General features: G+C 40.3%; 1 protein-coding gene across 2 annotated transcripts in view; it reads left to right on the top strand.

Moving 5' to 3' along the window:
• The window catches only part of Cpsf2 (cleavage and polyadenylation specific factor 2), a 28,701-nt gene extending 9,347 nt beyond the window's left edge, over positions 1-19,354 (top strand). For both annotated transcript variants that reach the window (XM_075948765.1, XM_075948766.1), the window contains exons 6-15: positions 548-663; positions 1,762-1,949; positions 2,843-3,133; positions 9,302-9,402; positions 9,743-9,943; positions 11,937-12,089; positions 12,768-12,993; positions 14,048-14,347; positions 15,667-15,801; positions 16,170-19,354. In XM_075948765.1, coding sequence (XP_075804880.1) covers positions 548-663; positions 1,762-1,949; positions 2,843-3,133; positions 9,302-9,402; positions 9,743-9,943; positions 11,937-12,089; positions 12,768-12,993; positions 14,048-14,347; positions 15,667-15,801; positions 16,170-16,262 — 1,804 coding nt within the window. In that variant the 3' untranslated portion in view covers positions 16,263-19,354. The remainder of the gene's footprint in view (positions 1-547; positions 664-1,761; positions 1,950-2,842; positions 3,134-9,301; positions 9,403-9,742; positions 9,944-11,936; positions 12,090-12,767; positions 12,994-14,047; positions 14,348-15,666; positions 15,802-16,169) is intronic.
• Positions 19,355-19,921: the final 567 nt, after the last annotated feature.

Below are 19,921 nucleotides of genomic sequence, written 5' to 3'. Positions count from 1 at the left end.
TGCATACAGCCCATTCCTCTAAAATCAAATGTCATGCAGAAGGTTTTTACAATTCTAAAAGTTGGGTTTAGAAAGAAAAATATTAATGTCATGGGAAAAATCCAGAAGAAAGAAATGAATATATAGGAATATCTATAAGATATCTATGTTCTAAATGCATATATGGATACACAAGAAAATTTGTGTGTTTAAAGGGATATGTCCAATGTATCATATCATTTGTCTTTAAGTGATCCTCTAGAATATTTTTAGTTTCCTCAAACTTTTTTGAATTTATGAGATTTTTTTAAAAATCAAATACATGCTGCTGGAGAGATGGCTCAGTGGTTGAGAGCTCTTCCAGAGGACCCAGGTTCAATACCCAGCACCCATGTGGCAGTTCACAACTATCTGTAACTCCAGTATGGCAAAACACCAGTGCATATAAAATCAAGCATGCATATGTTTATAGTTGGGGGTGCTTTGAAAAGCAGTACTTTTGTAATAGGTTAGCTATCAGTGTTCATTTGAAATGACAGGTATTCTTCCTCTTTAAACTTTGTTATAGCCACTTAAATGGATGTTCCCTGGAAATGCTAAGCAGACCCTCTCTACTTATCACAGATTCATTTAATGCTACGTATGTGCAGCCTAGAAGGAAACAGAGAGACGAGCAGCTCCTGAGTACGTATGTCTAGTATTCTGTCGGGATAGCTGTTCAAGTGTGTAGACAGCAATTCCTGATTATTCTGTCTAGCTATGTTGGAAGAGATTGGCTAACTCCAATAATTAATTTTCTAATTATATCTTTTAAGTTTTTACAGTGTATGTATGTATATGTGTATGCTTGCCACAGAGTGCCGGTAGAGGTCAGAGGACAACTTGTAGAAGAGAGGTGTCTCCTCCCACCATCTATGTCTTCAGGATGAAGGCTTGGCAACAAGCACCTTAACCCACTGAGCTGTTTTGCTGGGCCCATAACTCCTGTGGTGTTGGTTTGGCTTGGTCTGGTCTGGTCTGGTCTGGTTTGGTTTGGTTTGATGTGGTTTGGTTTTGAGAGATGCTAATATGACCATGTCAAGATGCTCTCTCTCTAAACGTTGGCTTCCTCGACCACTCAGCACATGGATAGCTCTCGGAGGCAATCGCTGGTCTTTGTATAGCATGCATATGTATAGCTCCAAAGAACAGTGGGAGGGTACCCAAGAGAGGATGAGAGTGCACAAGGTCTGTGTGTTCTCTTCCCATAGAGTTAGCTTGACTTTGCTGAGGTGCTTCTGCTTTGACTCTTTCTGCTGTGCTTTGTGTTATTTTTTATAAGCCATATGTGATGGCAACAGGAAAGCTGTTCCACTTTTAAACATGGGAGCAAGCACTCTCATCTGTCTACTTACCAACTCACTAACTTTAAGAAGCTCCTCAGTTCGTGTGTGTGTGTGTGTGTGTGCGCGTGTGTGTTTGCTAGGTAGAGTTTGCTTGAAGTTTATCCAACACTTCAAACTGACTTTGAGAACAAGGACATCTATTTCTAAGGATGCTTTTCTTCTTGGAAGGGAACATGTTCTGTGTTTTATTCTACATACATGCATACAAAACATGTATCGTGTGTTTTATTCTTAGATACATTTAATCAAGTCAAAGGTAATTATGTTGATGTGAACAAGTACTCTTTATATGTGTCCTAGTAACTACTTATACAATCTTTATAAACGGCACTGGGGAATTGTGTCCAATTTTGTTACAAAGCACTTGTTTTATAGGGATCTTCTGTTCTTGTTTAAGCAAATGTCCTGGAAACTCTTCGGGGTGATGGAAACGTGCTCATAGCGGTGGACACGGCAGGCCGAGTTCTGGAGCTTGCTCAGCTTCTTGATCAGATTTGGAGAACTAAAGATGCAGGGCTGGGTGTTTATTCACTGGCACTCCTGAATAATGTCAGTTACAACGTGGTGGAGTTTTCCAAGTCACAGGTTTGTTCTCGTGTGACATTGAAGAAAGAGGTTAAGTGTAGTGTCTTAATTGCCCATCAGATATTACTTTTCTACAATTGATAATAATAGCAGCTGAAGTTAACTGCTTAGTGTCCTGTGTTCTTCGCATACATTTCATTTAAGCCTAAAGTTTGTATTTTACAGGTTGATGAAGTTGCTTGTTTTCTAACTCTTGGTTTTCTGATCTGTAAAATGGGGGTAAAAATAAAATATCAGTGCTAGAATTTATTATTTATTTATTTATTTATTTTTCTGAGGCAGAGTTTCTCTGTAGCTTTGGAGCCTGTTCTAGAACTCACTCTGTAGAGCAGGCTAGCCTTGAACTCACAGAGATCTGCTTGCCTCTGCTTTCCGAGTGCTGGGAATAAAAGCGTGCACCACCATCACCCGGCCTCATCATTTTTAAAATGAATTCTTTCCCCTCCAAGCATTGATACCTAGGTTCCAATATTGATTTAGAACACCATTCTCTTCTCAGAAAGATTTAAGCTGACATAAGTGAAACACTGCAAATTGTTACTGTTTTTCAAGACAGAGATTCTCAGTGTATCCCTGGCCTTGGAACTTGCTCTCTAGACCAGTCTGGCCTCAAAGTCAGATCCGCCTGCTCCTGTCTCCCGAGTGTCGTGATTAAAGGCATGCACCACCACAGTCAACAAAATTGTTTTTTTTTTTTCTTTTTGTTTGTTTCTTTGTTGAAGGATTAAAAACTGGAGTAGGAGAATCTAATGGGGAAAAAAACCTATTAGCTACTTGTCCAAATAGCACAAATTTAATCAATTAGTTGGGGGAAAGACTTAAAATTTTATTATTGTTAAATATCTCACATCTATGGCATTTTCTAATTATTGTCATTTTCCTCCTTGTTTTAGGTAGAATGGATGAGTGATAAATTAATGAGATGTTTTGAAGACAAAAGAAATAACCCATTTCAGTTTCGCCATCTCTCTCTGTGCCATGGTCTTTCTGACTTGGCTCGAGTTCCAAGCCCCAAAGTTGTACTTGCCAGCCAGCCTGACCTTGAGTGTGGATTCTCAAGGGATCTCTTTATTCAGTGGTGTCAGGACCCGAAAAACTCAATCATTCTAACTTACAGAACAACTCCTGGGACTTTAGCACGTTTCTTAATTGATAATCCTTCTGAGAAAGTTACAGAAATAGAGGTGAGCACTTATATTCAGACTTTATCTTTATTGTATTTGTTTGGCACTGGCTCCAATTAATGTTGCCTGTCTGAGTGTGTGTGTGTGTGTGTGTGTGTGTGTGTGTGTGTGTGTGTGTGTGAATATATGAGTGTCAGTGAAGCCATCTACTGAAGCATGGGCAACACGCTTGTGTCAGATCCCCGAAGAACAACGATTCTCCCTCCCTCAGCAGCCAGTAGCTCTTCTGCTAGAGGTGGGCCTGTCCATGCTGGATTTTTGACTGGCTTGATCGTTTGCAGGTGACACAGCTGTATTGAGGTCATCAGTGCAACACACATTATATCCAGAAGACAACATTTCACAGCATTCCTCCCTATCCTCCAGCTCTTAAATTCTTTCCATCTCCTTTTCTGCCTGGTTCCCTGAGCCTTGGAGGTGTGGGGCAGTTGGTCTAGGTCTCCCATCTGGGCATCAGCTCTTCATTAATTGCTCCCTTTTGCAAAAAGCGTCTCTCAACATGGTTAAGAGCAGCATTAATCTGTGGGTACAAACATAAATATTTGGAAGTCAATCTGTCAACATGACCGTTTAGCAGAGCAACAGTAGGTTCCCCTAGCAGCCAGTGACCTCCCTAGTCAGGGCCTTTTGACCAGTTTAACATTGCCAGTTATGAATTCCCTCCTGTAGGACAGGCCAAATCCAGTCAGTTGGTTAGACGTATAATAGTCATGCCACTATTGCGCTATTTCACCAGTGGCCACATTCAAGTAGATATTCTTTACCTGTTTCTGTACCGTGGGTAGGTGTACTTATTCTATATCATAGCCTTCAACCTGTTTTTCTTTCCTTTGCAATTCACAATGTAAGTCATGATGATTTCCTAACCCTTCTCATTTTAGGCATTTATTAATCTTCCTGTGACCCTAATTTCCCATGCTGAAACCAAGGACCTTGGCCATTCTAGGCAGGCATTGTGCCATGAGCCACACTTCCAGCCCCATTGCAGACTTTTGACCTTGATTCTTTCAGGTCAGAGGACAACTTTCTGGAGTCATTTATCTCCTTCCACTGCAAGGGTCCTGGGGATTAAAATTAGGTCTTCAGGCTTGACAGCAGACATCTACACACGTTTTAATTTTTGGTTTGTGTGTTCACATATACATGTGCCATATGCAATCAAAGTCTTGGTCTCTGGTTTGGTTTTTTCTTTGTTTTGTTTGTTTGTTTGTTTGTTTGTTTCTGAGAGCCCAGTAACTCTGGCTGGCCTAGGGCTCACAGAGATACACCTACCTTTACCTCCTGAGAGCTGGGATTAAAGGTGTGTGTCTTCACACCCAGCCTCTCTCCATTTCTTGAAGAACACCTTATTTCCTAATGGCCTTTTGTGCACTCTGCCTGGGCTGCTTCCCTGTCTACTTCAGGTGTCTGAGTCCGATCTTCCAGCTGCCTTTCTCTGACTCCAGGGTTGGCAGCTTGCCAGTCTCATTGGGTCTCTGAGTTCATGAACCTCCCCTTGTCCCATGTGTTGTCCTATTAGCTTGAAGACAGTGTCCCGTGAGTAAACACTGTGCAGGCACTGTTAGCAAACCTGCCTTTCCTCTTGTCTGGCCACACCTTTGCCCTAGTGTGTGCCTGCATTCCAGCATCTTTATGCCCTGTGAGCCAACTTTGTCTTTTTTCTCTTCCAGCATCCCACAACGAACCTAGTCTCATCCCTAGCCCATGACCTACTCAAGTATTTAACAGAAAAATAGAAGGGGTCCGTCAGGAATTCTTGTCCCACCACTCACTACACTACACCGCCTCTGCGCTCTCATCCACAGACAGCTAGCAGAACAACGAGGATGTGGAAAGGTTTTGCTTAATAACCAAGCCATCAAGTCTGTCAGTTTCCCACAACTAGTATTGACAGAAGTCTATAGCCATCATTTCAAGTGGGTTGACTCATAACTGCAGGACAGTGCATAGTTTTAGATGGCCATTTTGTATTTTGTCCTCATAGCAACATTCGAAGGAATATTTACTTTGTGAAAAGCCATACGGTATCCTTGTCTCACATAATAAGTTGTTTAAGAAAAGCATCATTATCAGCAACTAAAGTCTGATAAATACTCACTGTCTACAGCATTGCTGATGGAAGAGTCCAAGCAAGCGTATCAAAATAAAACACTGTCTTGGGTTATTTAATAGCTTAGAAATATCAAGTTAAAATAACTCAGAAGTACTTAAAATGGTTTCATGAGAGATGAAATATTGAATATGAAAATTTTAATTACTGGAAACTCAATTAGGGTTGATATGCTATTGAGGAATTAAAAGGACATTAAAAGTTTGGGGAAAAGAAGAAAAAGAAAATGACATTCCAAAGCATCCTCATGATATCAGAAGCAATGGGAACAATGTGAAAGGCTTTACTGTAAAAGGCTACTTAGTGTGTTCAGGTCTTGTCCCCACTCACCACCTCCTCCCTCCGCTCCCTCACTTTGTTCTGCCTTTATGTGGTCATATCCGCCTGCCTCTGCTTCCTGAGTGCTAGGACTAAAGGGTTGCGCTGCCACACCGGGCAAGCACCTAGGCACATTCCACACACTCTCCCTGGCAACTCTTCTATCTACCAGGGAAGTGGGTGTTTCCTGTCGTTGTTGTCTTCTATCCCCATTGTCTCAGTGTCCCAGTGTGTGGGTGCACCCCTCATGGCCCTGATTTCCTTGCTCGTGTTCTCTCTCCTTCTGCTCCTGATTTGGACCTTGGGGTTGTAGTCTGGTGCTCCAATGTGGGTCTCTGTCTCCTTTCATCGCCCGATGAAGGTTAATATCCAGGAGGATGCCTATATGTTTTTCTCTGGGTTCACCTTCTTATTTAGTTTCTGTACTGGCTTTGTGGGAGCCTAGGCTGTTTGGATGTTCACCTTACTGGACCTGGAAGGAGGTGGGAGGTCCTTAGACTCCCCACAGGGCAGGGAACCCGGTCTGCTCTTTGGGCTGATGAGAGAGGGGGAGTTGATTGGGGGATGGGGAGGGATATGGGAGGCGGTGGTGGGGAAGAGATAGAAATCTTTAATAAATAAATAAATAAATTAATTAAAAAAATAAAAATAAAGGGCCCTACTATGAATCTAAAAGAATTACTTGGTTAGCTACAACTTAGTATTCTTTGTCTTAGTGTTCATTACCACATGTTCCTTGTTAGTTGTCTTCTTTTTGCTACCAAACTGAATAAAGTTCCAGAAGAAGAGGGCCAGGGTAGTGCAGCTGCACTGGTGGCCCTCAGTGAATATGCTGGTCGCTGTCGTGATGACGTAAGAACGAGGTCATACAAGCCAGTCATCTGCCACATTAGCTTCTTCATGTGGATGCAGTGCCCCAGGAGATTAAGCCTTGTTCATTTAGGACAAAAAAAATCAGTAATTTAAAAAAAAAAAAGGTGAACAAAGAACAAACTGGAGGTTTATATTAGGGAAAGGTATCATTTGGAGTGTTACTGTGAACGTGGAGAAGAAATGCATCTTAGAGTTGGTTGTTCCAGAAACTGTTTATAAATATAGCAGTTAATTTCAGAGCTCAGAAATGGAATATAGGCTGGGCGGTGGTGGCGCACGCCTTTAATCCCAGCACTCGGGAGGCAGAGACAGGTAGAGCTCTGAGTTCGAAGCCAACCTGGTCTACAAGAGCTAGTTCCAGGACAGGCTCCAAAGCTACAGAGAAACCCTGTCTCGAAAAAAAACAAAACCAAAAAAGAAAGAAAGAAAGAAAGAACTGGAATATAGAACTGGGAGAAAATATTTAATTATTTATTTTTTGAGGCGGAGTCTTGATATGTACTAAAACCTAGCCTAAAACTTCTCCCTCCTGAGGCTCCTGGGTTCTGAGATACAGGCTTGAGCCACTACATTACCCTAAGAACATTTTTATAAGAGGTACATGTTAAATCTGGAATTAAATACTTAATTAAAATTGATTTTTGTGCAAGGTATCTAAGTTGCTAACAGTTTTTTATTTTAAAACACGTTTTGAGTAAGCCGATAGCCAGATGTGAGATGCCACATTTGTGAGTGTTTATCACTTGATTTTGGTTTAATTTTATTTTGAAATAGTTACAAATTTAGCCAAAAGTTGGAAAACTAATGTGAATACTCCAACACCCTAGTTGTTGAGGTTTTAGCTGGGTTTGCTGTATCACATCATGTATCCACACAGACCCAGAATTACACACACATTTTTTCTAAACCATTTGAAAGATTGCAGTTATTCCAGCATTACCTTGGATAGTACCGCAGTGTGTATTATGTGGAAACGAGCCGTAGGAAACAGGAGATAAACACGGGCACCATGCTACTATTTAATCTGCTGACCCTGCCGACTCTAGCCGGTTGGCACAACAGTGCTCTTTTTAATTACCTGTTCCAGTTTTGTCTGTGATTCACCGGGGAGTACATGTTGCATTGAGTTGTTATGACTTAGCATTTAAAAATTATTAATAATTTTTAGGTTAGCATGCAGTGCAACATGGTGAGCTGTAATATGACATTTTGATGTACAAATGCACCAGTACACTTTGTTCTCCTTGATCCTTTCCCCTCCCCCCTCCGCCGGTTCCCTTCCGCCCCCAAATAGTTCCTCCTTCTGCTCTTACCTAATGTACTCGTTGCTGTCTCTATTTCTTCTTTCACATCTCTTCTTCCTTTCTTCATGATCCTTTCTAATTTCATGACCTCCCATATACCAATACATACGTACACACAGTTTAAAATCTCGGCTGTTTACATTAAATATCTTTTCATTATTTCATGTATGTGGATGCTTTTTCTGCTTGTATGTCTATACTTTATGCATGCCTGAGGCCCATAGAGGCAAGAAGAGGGTGTTGGATTTCCCGGAACTGCAATTACAGACAGTTGTAAGCTACTGTGTTGTGTGGGTTCTAAGAACTAAACCCAGAAAGAGGAGTCAGTTCTCAGCCACCTCTCTAACCCCTGGGGTTCTTTGATTATATTTTTAATTAATTGTTTATGTGTGAGTTGTATATACACATGGTGCACACAGAGAAGGCAGAGGATAGCTTCCTGGAGTTGATCCCTCCTTCCACGGTGGATTCTGGGGTTAGAACGTTGGTCCTGAGGCCTTCTTGGAAGCCACAAGGGGTCTCTAGTTTTTAAGGTACTCTGATGATCAGAGAATGAAAACTAGGGGCTGGAGAGATGACCCAGTGGTTAAGAGCACTGGCTGTTCTTCCAGAGAACCCTGGTTCAATTCCCAGCACCCATATGACATCTCTTAACAGTCTGTAACTCTAGTGTCAGGGAACCCAATACCCATGGCAAAACACCAATGCACGTAAAGTTAAAAAAAATTAAAAAGAAGAATACTTGTGTTTTTTTAAAAAAAAAGAATGAAAACTACTAATTCGGTTGTTCCACATTGATGGATTTGCTAGTTTTTTTTATTTTTTTAAAACATTACTGCTATATACTTTTAACATCTGTTTCAGTAGAATAAATTCCTAGATATAGGAAGAACTACATCAAAAGAGAAGCACATTTTTATTTATAGTTTTTTATTTTTAGTTGTTAGCCAATTGTCTTCTAACAGTTTGCTAATATCTGCTAACAGCAGAAGGTGTCTCTTCTCCAGGTAATTTCCAGTCTTGTAAATTAAACAGATTTTATTGACTGTTCTATGTTGCCTGTGTCAACAATCATTCTTATTTTTTAAATTTCCTTTAAATATTTTGTCCTTTTTGATGTGAATCTCTTTCTTGATTTGGGAAGTTCTTAGGAAAACAGATTCTGACTGTCATATTACAGCCAATATTTTCACCTTTTCTTTTAGTTCCAAGGAATATAAAATAGGAAGATGTTTTATTTTCTCCATGTTGGATAATTATTCACTCTTTGCTTATGATTTATGGCTTTGGGGCTTACGTGGCTTTTCTACTTCAAATTATAAAAATGCTTAACTGCTTCCTTCCCCTAGTTGACTCTGGTGTATTTTAACCAGTTCGATTTAAGTTCCTCTTTTCTAATAGCTTGGTTTTAGTACTAATCTAATTAAGATATGTAAGTCTGTGTCATGGAAACACGATTAATTTCAGATGAGAACTGAAAGATCACTTTAGAGAAGCAATGTGTCTCACACCCGCTACCCAGCTCTCCTGACACTGCCTTTTCTTTTGCCTGTTTTTCATTAGCTGAGGAAACGCGTGAAGCTTGAAGGGAAAGAACTTGAAGAATATGTGGAAAAAGAGAAACTAAAGAAAGAAGCTGCTAAGAAACTTGAGCAATCGAAAGAGTGAGTGACTCACATAAAGAGTAACTCATAAGGTTAAGTCTGCATTTAGTGTACAAAGAACACATTGTAGGATTCAAACTTTCAATGGAAACAACTGAGATTTTCTTAGGACTCTATGACTTTTATTAAACTTTTTGAATGGCAAAAATAACATCCTTTTAGTGCTAAATAATACCAATTCATTAAAGAAGTTAATGTTATGTTTTTACAAAACATTGAACCACTAATGCTGATTGTTATGATTTGGGTTAATGCTGGTGAGTAATTCATTCATAGTTTTATAAATATTAAGCCAAACTGACTTAGGGACATTATGACTCCGCTGTGTTCCTAAACCTAGGGCAGACATCGACTCCAGCGATGAGAGTGACGTGGAGGAAGATATCGACCAGCCTTCGGCTCATAAGACAAAGCACGACCTCATGATGAAAGGGGAAGGCAGTCGCAAAGGCAGCTTCTTCAAACAGGCCAAAAAATCCTACCCTATGTTTCCTGCCCCAGAAGAAAGAATTAAATGGGACGAATACGGAGAGATCATCAAGTATGTGAGCAGAACAAACTCTTGACTCAGTGACTTGGTCTCTCTGGTAACCGTGTGCTTTGTTCCTGAGTGCCTTGACTTGAGAGATACAGGAGGCTTCTAATTTGAAGCATAAAAATAGAAACATTGAGGGGCATCTAGAGACTTAGTAGTGAAAGGAAAGTCTCTTTTTGTTGCTCAGTTGCATGAAGGGTGATTTAGGCATCCTTTCCCCCGATTAAGAGGGAGAAAGACAGGAGAAAAAGAACTTTGGTTAGTGATTGTATTTATTTGGGAAATGACTTCTGATGCTTTTGGCTAAAAAGGGAATATGAGATAAAGGATGGAACCATAAAAACACTGAAATCACTTGCTCAAACTGCAGTTTTGAAAACACTGCTAATCTGAGTAAAAGGTTCTGAGGGTTCCCTCACCCTCCGCTTCCCCAGAAACAGCCAGGTGCCTCAGCCGAATGCACTGTGCTTGATGCTTCTTCTCGTGGTTTCCCCTTCCTTCTCTCTCTGACCATTGATCCCGCTTTGGAGCTAGGATTACAAGCATGTAATTTACGCTTGCCTAGTACTTTCATAATGCTGTTGAGCAGGTTGTAGACTTAGATCATCCTTGGGCTTACTTAGGAAAGTTCTGTTGTCTATGTAGTTCCCTAAAAAAAAAAGAAAAAGAAAAGAAAACATGGCAATGTAAACAATGCTGGTGTTTGTTTGGTTTCATCTGGTAAAGTGACCAGTCTGCTGCTTAGCTGCTTACTGTTGTGTGTACACCCATGTGCATGTGCACACCTCATATACATGTCCGTGTGAAGACCAGAGGACAACTTGGAAGAGTTGGTTCTTTCATTCCACTGTAGGTTCTGGAAAGCAAACTTGGGTTATCAATTTGGGCAGCAACTTTCTTAACCCAGTGAGCCATCCCACTGCCCTGAACACTACATGACTTTGCTGAGAAAGTGGATACAAATTAAATGAAGTTGTAGGAGGTTTTTGTTGTTTTTGCTTAGGGTTTTTTTGGGGGGGGAGGGGGGGAGTAGGTTTTTAGTAATCAAACCCAGGCCTTTGTACATGCTACGCGGTTACTATCATTGAGTTAACACTCCAGCCTGTGAGATTTTGCTTTTAAGGTCTCTAGCCTGGATTCATGCTAAATGTGCTTTAAGTGGTTGTTACTGTTATTGTTATTCTGTGGTTTACAGTTGGAGATGTTAACTATGGGAATAAGAAGCTGTAACAACCTGGTTGTTAGAGAACAGAGCCTGGGTTCTCAGAGACAAGTGAGAATGAACTAGAAAGTTAGAAGGCTGTTCACACTGTGTTAGAGAATTGTAAAAACAGGTATCTTGCTCTTTTCAGTAATACAGGGAGAACTATGTTTTGGGTCACACATACATACATTCACACTAATAATTATAAAAAGAATGCAGGGCTAGCGGGTAGTGGTGGCACACACCTTTAGCCCCAACACTCAGAAGGCAGAGGCAGGTGGATCTTTTGAGTTCGAGGCCAGCCTAATCAACAAAGCTAATTCTAGGACAGCCAGGGCTTCAAAAGAAACCCTGTCTCGAAACACCAAAAAAAAAAGAAAAAAAGAAAAATGAAAGAAAGAAAAAGAAAAGAAGAAAGAAAGAAATGCAGGCCCAGATTTCAAGAGTGCTTGACAAGTTCAGGGGTCTCAGCGGTCTACAGCATCCTTAAAGAGCACTCCTGGGCTGGGGGTGTAGCTCAGAAATAGCATGCTTGCCTAGCTTTTGCAAGGTGTCCTAGGTTCAGTGCTTAGTACTGCCAGCTAAATAAATAAATAGCACTCTTCAATGGTTATGAAACCATAATACATGTAATCATCTGATGATTGATATTGTATATTAATTAGCTTTGAGTTAAATGCATAAGTCTTAAAAATACATGAGGAGTCTTTAAATTATGCCTCCTGTTAGTCAGTTACATATGTTACATAATGTTAGCATGCCTTCCACATGTCTAATTAGAGACTCTTTGTTTAGACCAGAAGATTTCTTAGTGCCAGAACTTCAGGCTACTGAAGAAGAAAAAAGCAAATTAGAATCTGGTTTGACAAATGGAGATGAGCCCATGGATCAGGACCTGTCTGATGTTCCCACCAAGTGTGTTTCTGCAACAGAGTCTATTGAGATAAAGTAAGTACCTTCATGGGGTTTGGAGATTAGGTTTAAGATACAGTTTCAAGCCCTTGAGTTATATAACGTACATTGTTTCAAAAGTGAGATTTCAGCAGGGCCTCTAGCAGTTCATGCTTTTAAAATTCCCTTTTCTGTGAAAAGGCCTGTTAAGTATGGTGATATTCTCATTGATGATCCTTGAATACCGAAGTAATTGGCTTAGTGGTAGGATGGGGAGGAGCTGAACATTAAATTGTACATTTATATGAAGAGACTTTATTTCCGGCCTTTTTAATAAGTCTGGTAGCAGGTGGGAGAACGGTGCAGCTGAGAAGCTAATTCGTCTGTGTTGCTGCTTATTTCATGAAATGTCCTCCTTGACTTAGACATTTAATGCTTGGGGGTAGAAAATGTTTCAGGACCGGAAGTAATTAAGAAACTCTTTCCTGCATAATACAGTTAATACTGCCAAGAGGTGATTATTTTAGAATTTGAATCACCAGAGAACAAATGATCTTTTTGTCCAGTGATATCTTTTGTATATATTCTTGGACAGGGTTTTTGGGATACATACTGTAACATGCATTTCACAATTCCCCCTTCATAAGTTATGTGCATTTCTCTCCTGATGATAAAAGCTTAGTTTTAGAATAGCGTACCAAGAAAGTGAGCTTGGATAATGATGTCTAATTACAGAGCCAGGGTTACTTACATAGACTACGAAGGACGCTCTGACGGAGACTCCATTAAAAAGATCATCAATCAGATGAAACCACGGCAGTTGATCATTGTCCATGGCCCACCAGAGGCCAGTCAGGATCTGGCTGAGTGCTGCCGTGCATTTGGTGGGAAAGATATTAAAGTATACATGCCAAAGCTACACGAAACAGTTGATGCCACAAGCGAAACGCATATCTACCAGGTAAATATGAAGAAGTAGACATTGCTGTTGTACTATGTGCTAGCTCAGGTGCATTCGGAATATGGTGCATGAGATGCAGCGCTCTGCCCTAACAGTCCCATGGTTGGGATGTTTAAACCAGTCTAATTCCCTTTACTCTTCCTCCTTTGACAGTGTGCAAGGTGCTAGAAGAGAGTTCCTACTCGAGTTTGGAAATTTGGAAAGGCTTTCTGGAAGAAATGATAACTAAACGGGCTCTTATTGGATGCTTAGCTAGTTTGTCAGTGCAGAGTCGGGAAAGAGTCTTCCAGTTAGATAGACACGTTGGCCAAAGTACCGATGTGAGGGAATGATAAGTGTTCTCAAAATGAGAGAGAGACATTCATTCATGAATGACAGGTTCTAGCTGTGTAGCCCATGCTACTCTCAGGCTCGATTCTCCTGCCCCAACTTCCAAAGTGCTGCTGGGATTATAGGCATGTTCAACCATTTCCGGCCTCAAGGAAAATGTTTAAGGAACTCAACAGATGCCACAGTTGTTCTCCTAATTGAAAGAAATAGAGACAAATACAGAAAATGGCTAGTTAGAAGAGAGATAGTCTTATCTGGTTGTGGGAGATAGTGACTGTTGAAGGTAAGTGTGATGTCTTTAGATGTCTCTATCTGGAAGAAGTTAGAACTTGCCAGGCAGAAATATTTTCTGGATTAGTAAGAGAAAGAGACATGGAGGTGTAAAATTACATGGCACATTCCATGTAATTTTACCTCTAAGGCAGCAGACATAGATGCTCCAATCTTAATTTCAATAATTACACTAGAAATACTAGAGGTACCACTGCAGTGTTAGTATCGGGGTGGGAGTGGGGACTCCCCGTGGTTCTATTGTGCAGTCAGATTGAGAACCTTGTTTTGGAAAGTGGCCAAGGATCCCCAGACCCTCACAGATAATTATGTCACTGTGAAGGTTGACATCTGAGGAGAGGGGTTTTCAGAGTTAGAAAATGGCAAAGACTGTGTTTGATTTGTTAACATAAACGCTATGGGTTTTGTTCCTCCCCTCCCTTTGCGTCTCTAGGTCAGATTAAAGGACTCGCTTGTCAGCTCCCTTCAGTTTTGTAAAGCCAAAGATGCCGAGTTAGCTTGGATAGATGGCGTCTTAGACATGAGAGTTTCCAAAGTGGACACAGGAGTTATTCTGGAAGAAGGAGAGCTCAAGGATGATGGAGAAGACTCCGAAATGCAGGTGGATGGCCCTTCAGATTCCAGTGCCATAGCCCAGCAGAAGGCCATGAAGAGTCTGTTCGGAGATGATGACAAGGAATTGGGTGAAGAGACTGAGATCATCCCCACCCTGGAGCCTTTGCCGCCTCATGAGGTGAGAAGCCTCTGCTTTCTCTGTCTCGCTGTTTAGTGGTCTGGGGATTGATGGGGCCTCACACATGCTAGCCCTGTGCTCTGCCATTGAGCTACATCCCCAGTCCGACTGTCTCCATTGTCTGCCTGCTAGTTCCCCACTGTGGCTTGAGCTGCTTAAATACTGTGGGGGCCAGTGTGGAGTTCTTACAAAGCACTACCCAGGACATATGTCTCAGTCTTTGCAGCTAGAGGATGATAATTTAGAGGGAACCTTTATCAAATCTTGTTTTTAGTTATTAAACATTTTAAGTAGAATATATAGTATTATGTTTTATTATTTATTTTTAAACAGAATTTTTACATCAATTCTCCCTTTCTCTTCTCCTTTATACCCTGGCCCTCCTTTCTGCTTTCATTTCATGTGTGCCATATTACCCTCCCCTAGCTGCTAATGCAGTTGTTTGTGATTTGTGTTTTCAGTGTGGAAAAATACAGAGTCTGATTGTGAGGCCCTCCAGTGATGAGATGGGAGTTTTCTAACAATGCCATTTTTCTGTCTTGTCAGTTCCATTCAAATCAGTTTGGTTTCGATGCAGTTAAACATCTGCCATTGAGTGCAACTTTAATGCTAGCCTAGGAGGTACATGTTCTCAAGAGGGACCTAGTTAATTAGAAAAGCTCCAGGCAATAAAATAGAGCAATATTAATATTGAAGAGTCCTACAGACTTGTCAAGTGAAGTCTTTAGCACACACATGGAGTTGAGAGAGAGAGACGGCTCCTTCTTCTGGCTTCTGATCTAGATGACTCTTGAAGTTGGAAGGAGGAGGAATAAGGAGATTTTCTCTGTACTAAAGCTATAGTGCTCTTCAAAGCACTTTCAGAGTAGGCAAAAACACTTGCCTTCCTGGTTCTTAGCCTGTAGCATCCATTGCAGTCACTCTGAGGAGGAGGGAATGTGGAAGTGGGATTAGGGAGGACTTGGACTCTGAACCAAGCAGGGGACTGGGGACCTGGAAATAGGTTTCAGTGCAGTTCTGCCTCTTGACACTCTAGTTGACCCCTCCAGCAAGTGGGTAGGTGAAGAGCGTAATATTACCTCGAGTCTCTGTTATTAGGAGGCATGACTAATAAAATTGTGAAACATCAGAAAATGTGAAGGGCTTTGTAATGGTAAAGTGACAAACTTGGAATGTAACTTGGTCTTGACGTGAACTGTCAGAGGACTCGAGGGAATAATGAAAATGTCTCAGAGATCATGCTGTGTCCCACTTTATCCAACACACGCTGTGCCTACTGTTTTACTGATGCTAATCTCTCCCCTCTAACTTTGTTCAAGGTTCCTGGACATCAGTCCGTTTTTATGAATGAGCCAAGACTATCTGACTTCAAGCAAGTTCTTTTGCGGGAGGGGATTCAAGCCGAATTTGTAGGGGGCGTACTTGTCTGCAACAATCAAGTAGCAGTCCGCAGAGTAAGTTTATTTTTCGTGAGGGCTGCATTGAACATGTATGTGCTTCTGAAACACATTAATTCTGTAGTTCTTATAATTTCATAAAACTGAAAACCAGCCATTTATATTCATAATGATGGCCTTAAAGGCTTATAGCAGTGATTCAGATATATGGTACAAATTTTATAAGTAAATTTTTATAATTTGAATCCTCTGACATTTATGTGTCTATAAAAACTCATTACTACAACACTGTGTCTATATTCCAGAGTCAGGGCACCCATTTCCTGAGCAGTCATAAAGTGGTTCATATTATAGATGCTGTTTATTGTTTCTGAATGTTGATGAATGGGAGCTATACTAAAGAACTTTTTTAACTGTTTTTCTAGACAGAAACTGGACGCATCGGGTTAGAAGGCTGCCTTTGTCAAGACTTTTATAGGATACGAGACCTTTTATATGAACAGTATGCCATTGTGTAAAGGACATGATGTCAGGAAGTGTCTGCTTGACCTTTCTCAGGAAGAAAGGATTCTCATCTGAGGCTAAACTTTCACTGTCTTGTTTTGTAACATACAAAAAGAATCTGCCAGAAAATGTGAGCATGTATTAGACTTTGAAAAATATGAATCAAGAGCCTGGGGTGTAGCTCAGTGGTAAAGCTCTTGCCTAGCATGTGCAAGGTCCTGGGTTTGATTTCCAGTACTGAATAAAAAAAGGAAGAAAGAAAATGTAAATAAAACCCATTTTGTAAATTCTCTGCCTTGCGGAATGCTAGAGGCCTCACGAAGAGACAGGCCCAGAACTGAAGGTGTTGATTTCCTCTGCAGAGCCCTTGCTCCAAAGGGTTCATTACTTGAGAAAAACAAGCAAACAGTGCAACCTAGTGGAGCAGTTCATGTCCTTACAGAAACTGGTATGGATGCATTCATGCAGACAGTTTCTTATGTTTTCTGGAACGAAAAGGGAGAATTATATAGAAAAATGTGCTATAAAAGATACAAACACAAACAAGAAACTGGCAAAACATTTTTAAAAAAATTGTGTGCTGTGCTGTTCCTCCTTTTTGAATTCTGATATGCAGTTGCCTCCACACGGAGTCTCTGCCCTCTACCTTCATCCTGTGTGAGGCAGCACACATGTTTAGTTTAGAATAAATGTTTATTTCTCCCATTTCTTGTGTATGAAGATTTTTTGTTTTTCAATTTGAATTTATAACCTCATCATTTGAATAAATGTCATCTAAAAGAAAGCCTTGAAGCTGAGTGTAGTATGTATGCCTGTAATCCCAACAGCACTCAGGGAGCTGGTGTAGGAGGATTGCGAATTAGAGGCCAGCCTGAGCCTACATATTGAGACCCTGTCTCAAAACCAGCAAAAAGAAAGCCTGGTGTGTTCCCAGTTCTGCATATATTTTGTTTAGACACATTTTAACTGTTGACCGAGCAGCTGTATTTGAAACTATCCAAAGCTCTGTTTTTAAAGAACAAATGTTGACCCTCACAATTTTATAAGGTAACAGTGTAATTTAATTAAAGGGTATAAATGTTTTCCTTTCTTAGCTTGTTTTCTAAGTTTATGTAAATAGCGGTTGGATTTTATGCTATTACTACAGAAATAGTACTTAACTGGGGTAATTGCCACCCTTGATGTCGTACAAAGAATCCTGCTTAAGAGTAAAAACTGAAAATATGCAACTCCGTTCACTTGAACAATGAACCATGTTGTCCCATTGTAGCCTGTTGCTTTATTTCTTAGAAGGCAGCATAATCAAGGCAGTCCTTGATGCTCGCTGAAGCTTTAAGCCCTCCTCTCTGCACAGTAGCATTTAGAGAAGTCTCAGTCTTGTTTAACCCAGCAGTCCACTGTCAGACTAGAATCCACCAGTTATTCAGTTTCATGTGTTGTTGGTTACAGCACTGAAGCAAGTTTTGTAGCCTTTGATACTGAAAACGAGATGCACAAAATAGTGTTTAGAGATAGGTAAAGATTGTGCCTTTTTTTTTTACCAGTCATGAAACATTCCTGGCTTTCCCATTACGATATAGAGGAAGCCCATATTCTGTTTCTATCCCAGGGGAAGATAACCTGCAGTTATTACATGGTATAAAGTTGCTGGCTATACCTATTACATGGTAATATCTATACCTAAAATTATTTCTTGCCTAGCCTTTCTGCTGTCCTGTGAACAGGAATTAAATTTTAAAAGCAGTGCTTGAACATGGCTGTTGTGCATAATGCCTTCAGAGAACAGCACTTCTGCCTGTGTCTAGATGACAGTATCCCAAGGTTCCCGAAATGGAGAACTTCATCACAGCCTCAGCTACGTAAGAAAGACAGTAGTGAGATAGATCATGAGTGCAGAGAAGCTTTGAGAAGTGAGAATAAATAGAGCATGTGAGCTATCAGCTGATAACCACAAACAGTTTTCTTAAAAAGAAATTCTGTCTGGCCATGATGGCATGTGCCTGTAGTTGCGTTGCTTCATTCAGACTTGGTTGAGGGCCAGCTTGGACAACATAAGACCCTGCTCAGAAGGAGGAGAAGAGGGCCTGGCGATACAGCTCAGTGGAAGAACACTTGCCTAGCATGTGTGAGGCCCAGGACTGGAGGGTGGGGGTTGCTTGTTGCATTTGTTGCAGTGCAGTTATCCATGTCAAGTATTGTTGCAGTTATTTCTATATTTTTCTGACTCAGTAGTTGACCTGAAACAATAGTGAAGAAAACAGTTTTATAAGGTGACTTGTTCACCTATTTTTGTGTTTGTGCAGTTTACATATCATAAAATACTAACTCTTAAAATACACAGTTCACTGATTTTGGTGTATCCAGAATGTCCAACTACTACTGTGTAATTCCAGAATACTTTTTATCATTCCAGAAAGAAACCCAGTAACCATTTGCACCTCATTTCTCTTCTCCCCAGTCAATCATCAATCTGTCTCTGCTGGACATTTCATACAAAAGAATCATGCGGCATGTGGCCTTTTGTGTCTTCTTTCATTTCACTTAACCCTTGTTTTTCAAGATTCATTAATGTAGTAATGTATTAGCATCATTTTTGTTTGCTTTGAGACATGGTCTTCCATTGTATAGCTCATGCTGGTTTCAAACTCATAATCCTCCTGCCTCTAGAATGCTAGGATTATAGGTGTACACTTTCAGTATCCATTTTACGGTTATATGCTGCTCCGTTGTTTGGATGTCATGTTCATCAGTTGGTGTACGTTGAGTGGTTCCTACTTTTTGGCTGCTATATAAAGTATTGCTTTGAACACTCTTGTGCAAGATTTTTAAAAATATAAACATTTGTATTTCAAATTTTCTTGTGTGTATGCTTAAGAATTGGCTTGCTGGACCATATGGTAACTCTGGGTAACCATATAAGGAACTACGGACTGTCTTTTGAAGTAGTTGTGCCATTTTGTGTTCTCACTGGCATACGTGTAAGGGTTCTGTTTTGGCCACATGTATTCTTGACTCCATCTTCTATTCTTACCATCCCTAGCATGTGAGGAGGTATTGCCTGAAGGTTTTGCTTTGTATTTCATTAATAAACAATGATGTTGAGCATGCTGTGTTTCTTGTGCTTATTGGGTGTTATTATATGTCTTTGGAGTAATGTCTCCCAACTCCTTTGTCCATTTGTAAACTGTCTTTTTCATTGTTAGAAGCTTGTATGTTATAAGATACTTATATATAAGTGGTAAATATTTCTGTGGCTTGTCTTCACTTTATTGGTCATGTGATTTGAAACAAAATTTATAATTTTGAGGTCCATTTTTTTACTCTTTTCAATTACCTGCATTATTGGTGTCATTCTTAAAAATCAATCTCTTATTTTGAATGTTTTAATTTATTTGTGATGGGAGCAGGTGGACAATTGCCATAACATGTGTGGAGGTCAGAGGACAACTTGTAGGAATCTGTTCTCTTCCTGGGATCAAACTAAGGTGGGCAGGCTTGGTGACTAGTACTTTACCTGCTAAGCCATTTTGCTTTTATAAACCATCCTTAAGAAGCATCACCCAAGTTGCAAAGATAGTCTCATTTTTTCCTAATAGTTAGAGTTTCATTATTACAGGTAGGTTTTTGTTTTGTCTTTGTTCACTTTTTTAGCCATTGTTGAATTATGAGGTAA

Source organism: Microtus pennsylvanicus, chromosome 14 (assembly GCF_037038515.1).
Source record: "Microtus pennsylvanicus isolate mMicPen1 chromosome 14, mMicPen1.hap1, whole genome shotgun sequence".
Lineage (NCBI taxonomy): Eukaryota > Metazoa > Chordata > Mammalia > Rodentia > Cricetidae > Microtus > Microtus pennsylvanicus.
Note: the sequence above shows the minus strand (reverse complement) of the source record. Positions and strands in the feature narration are given on the sequence as shown.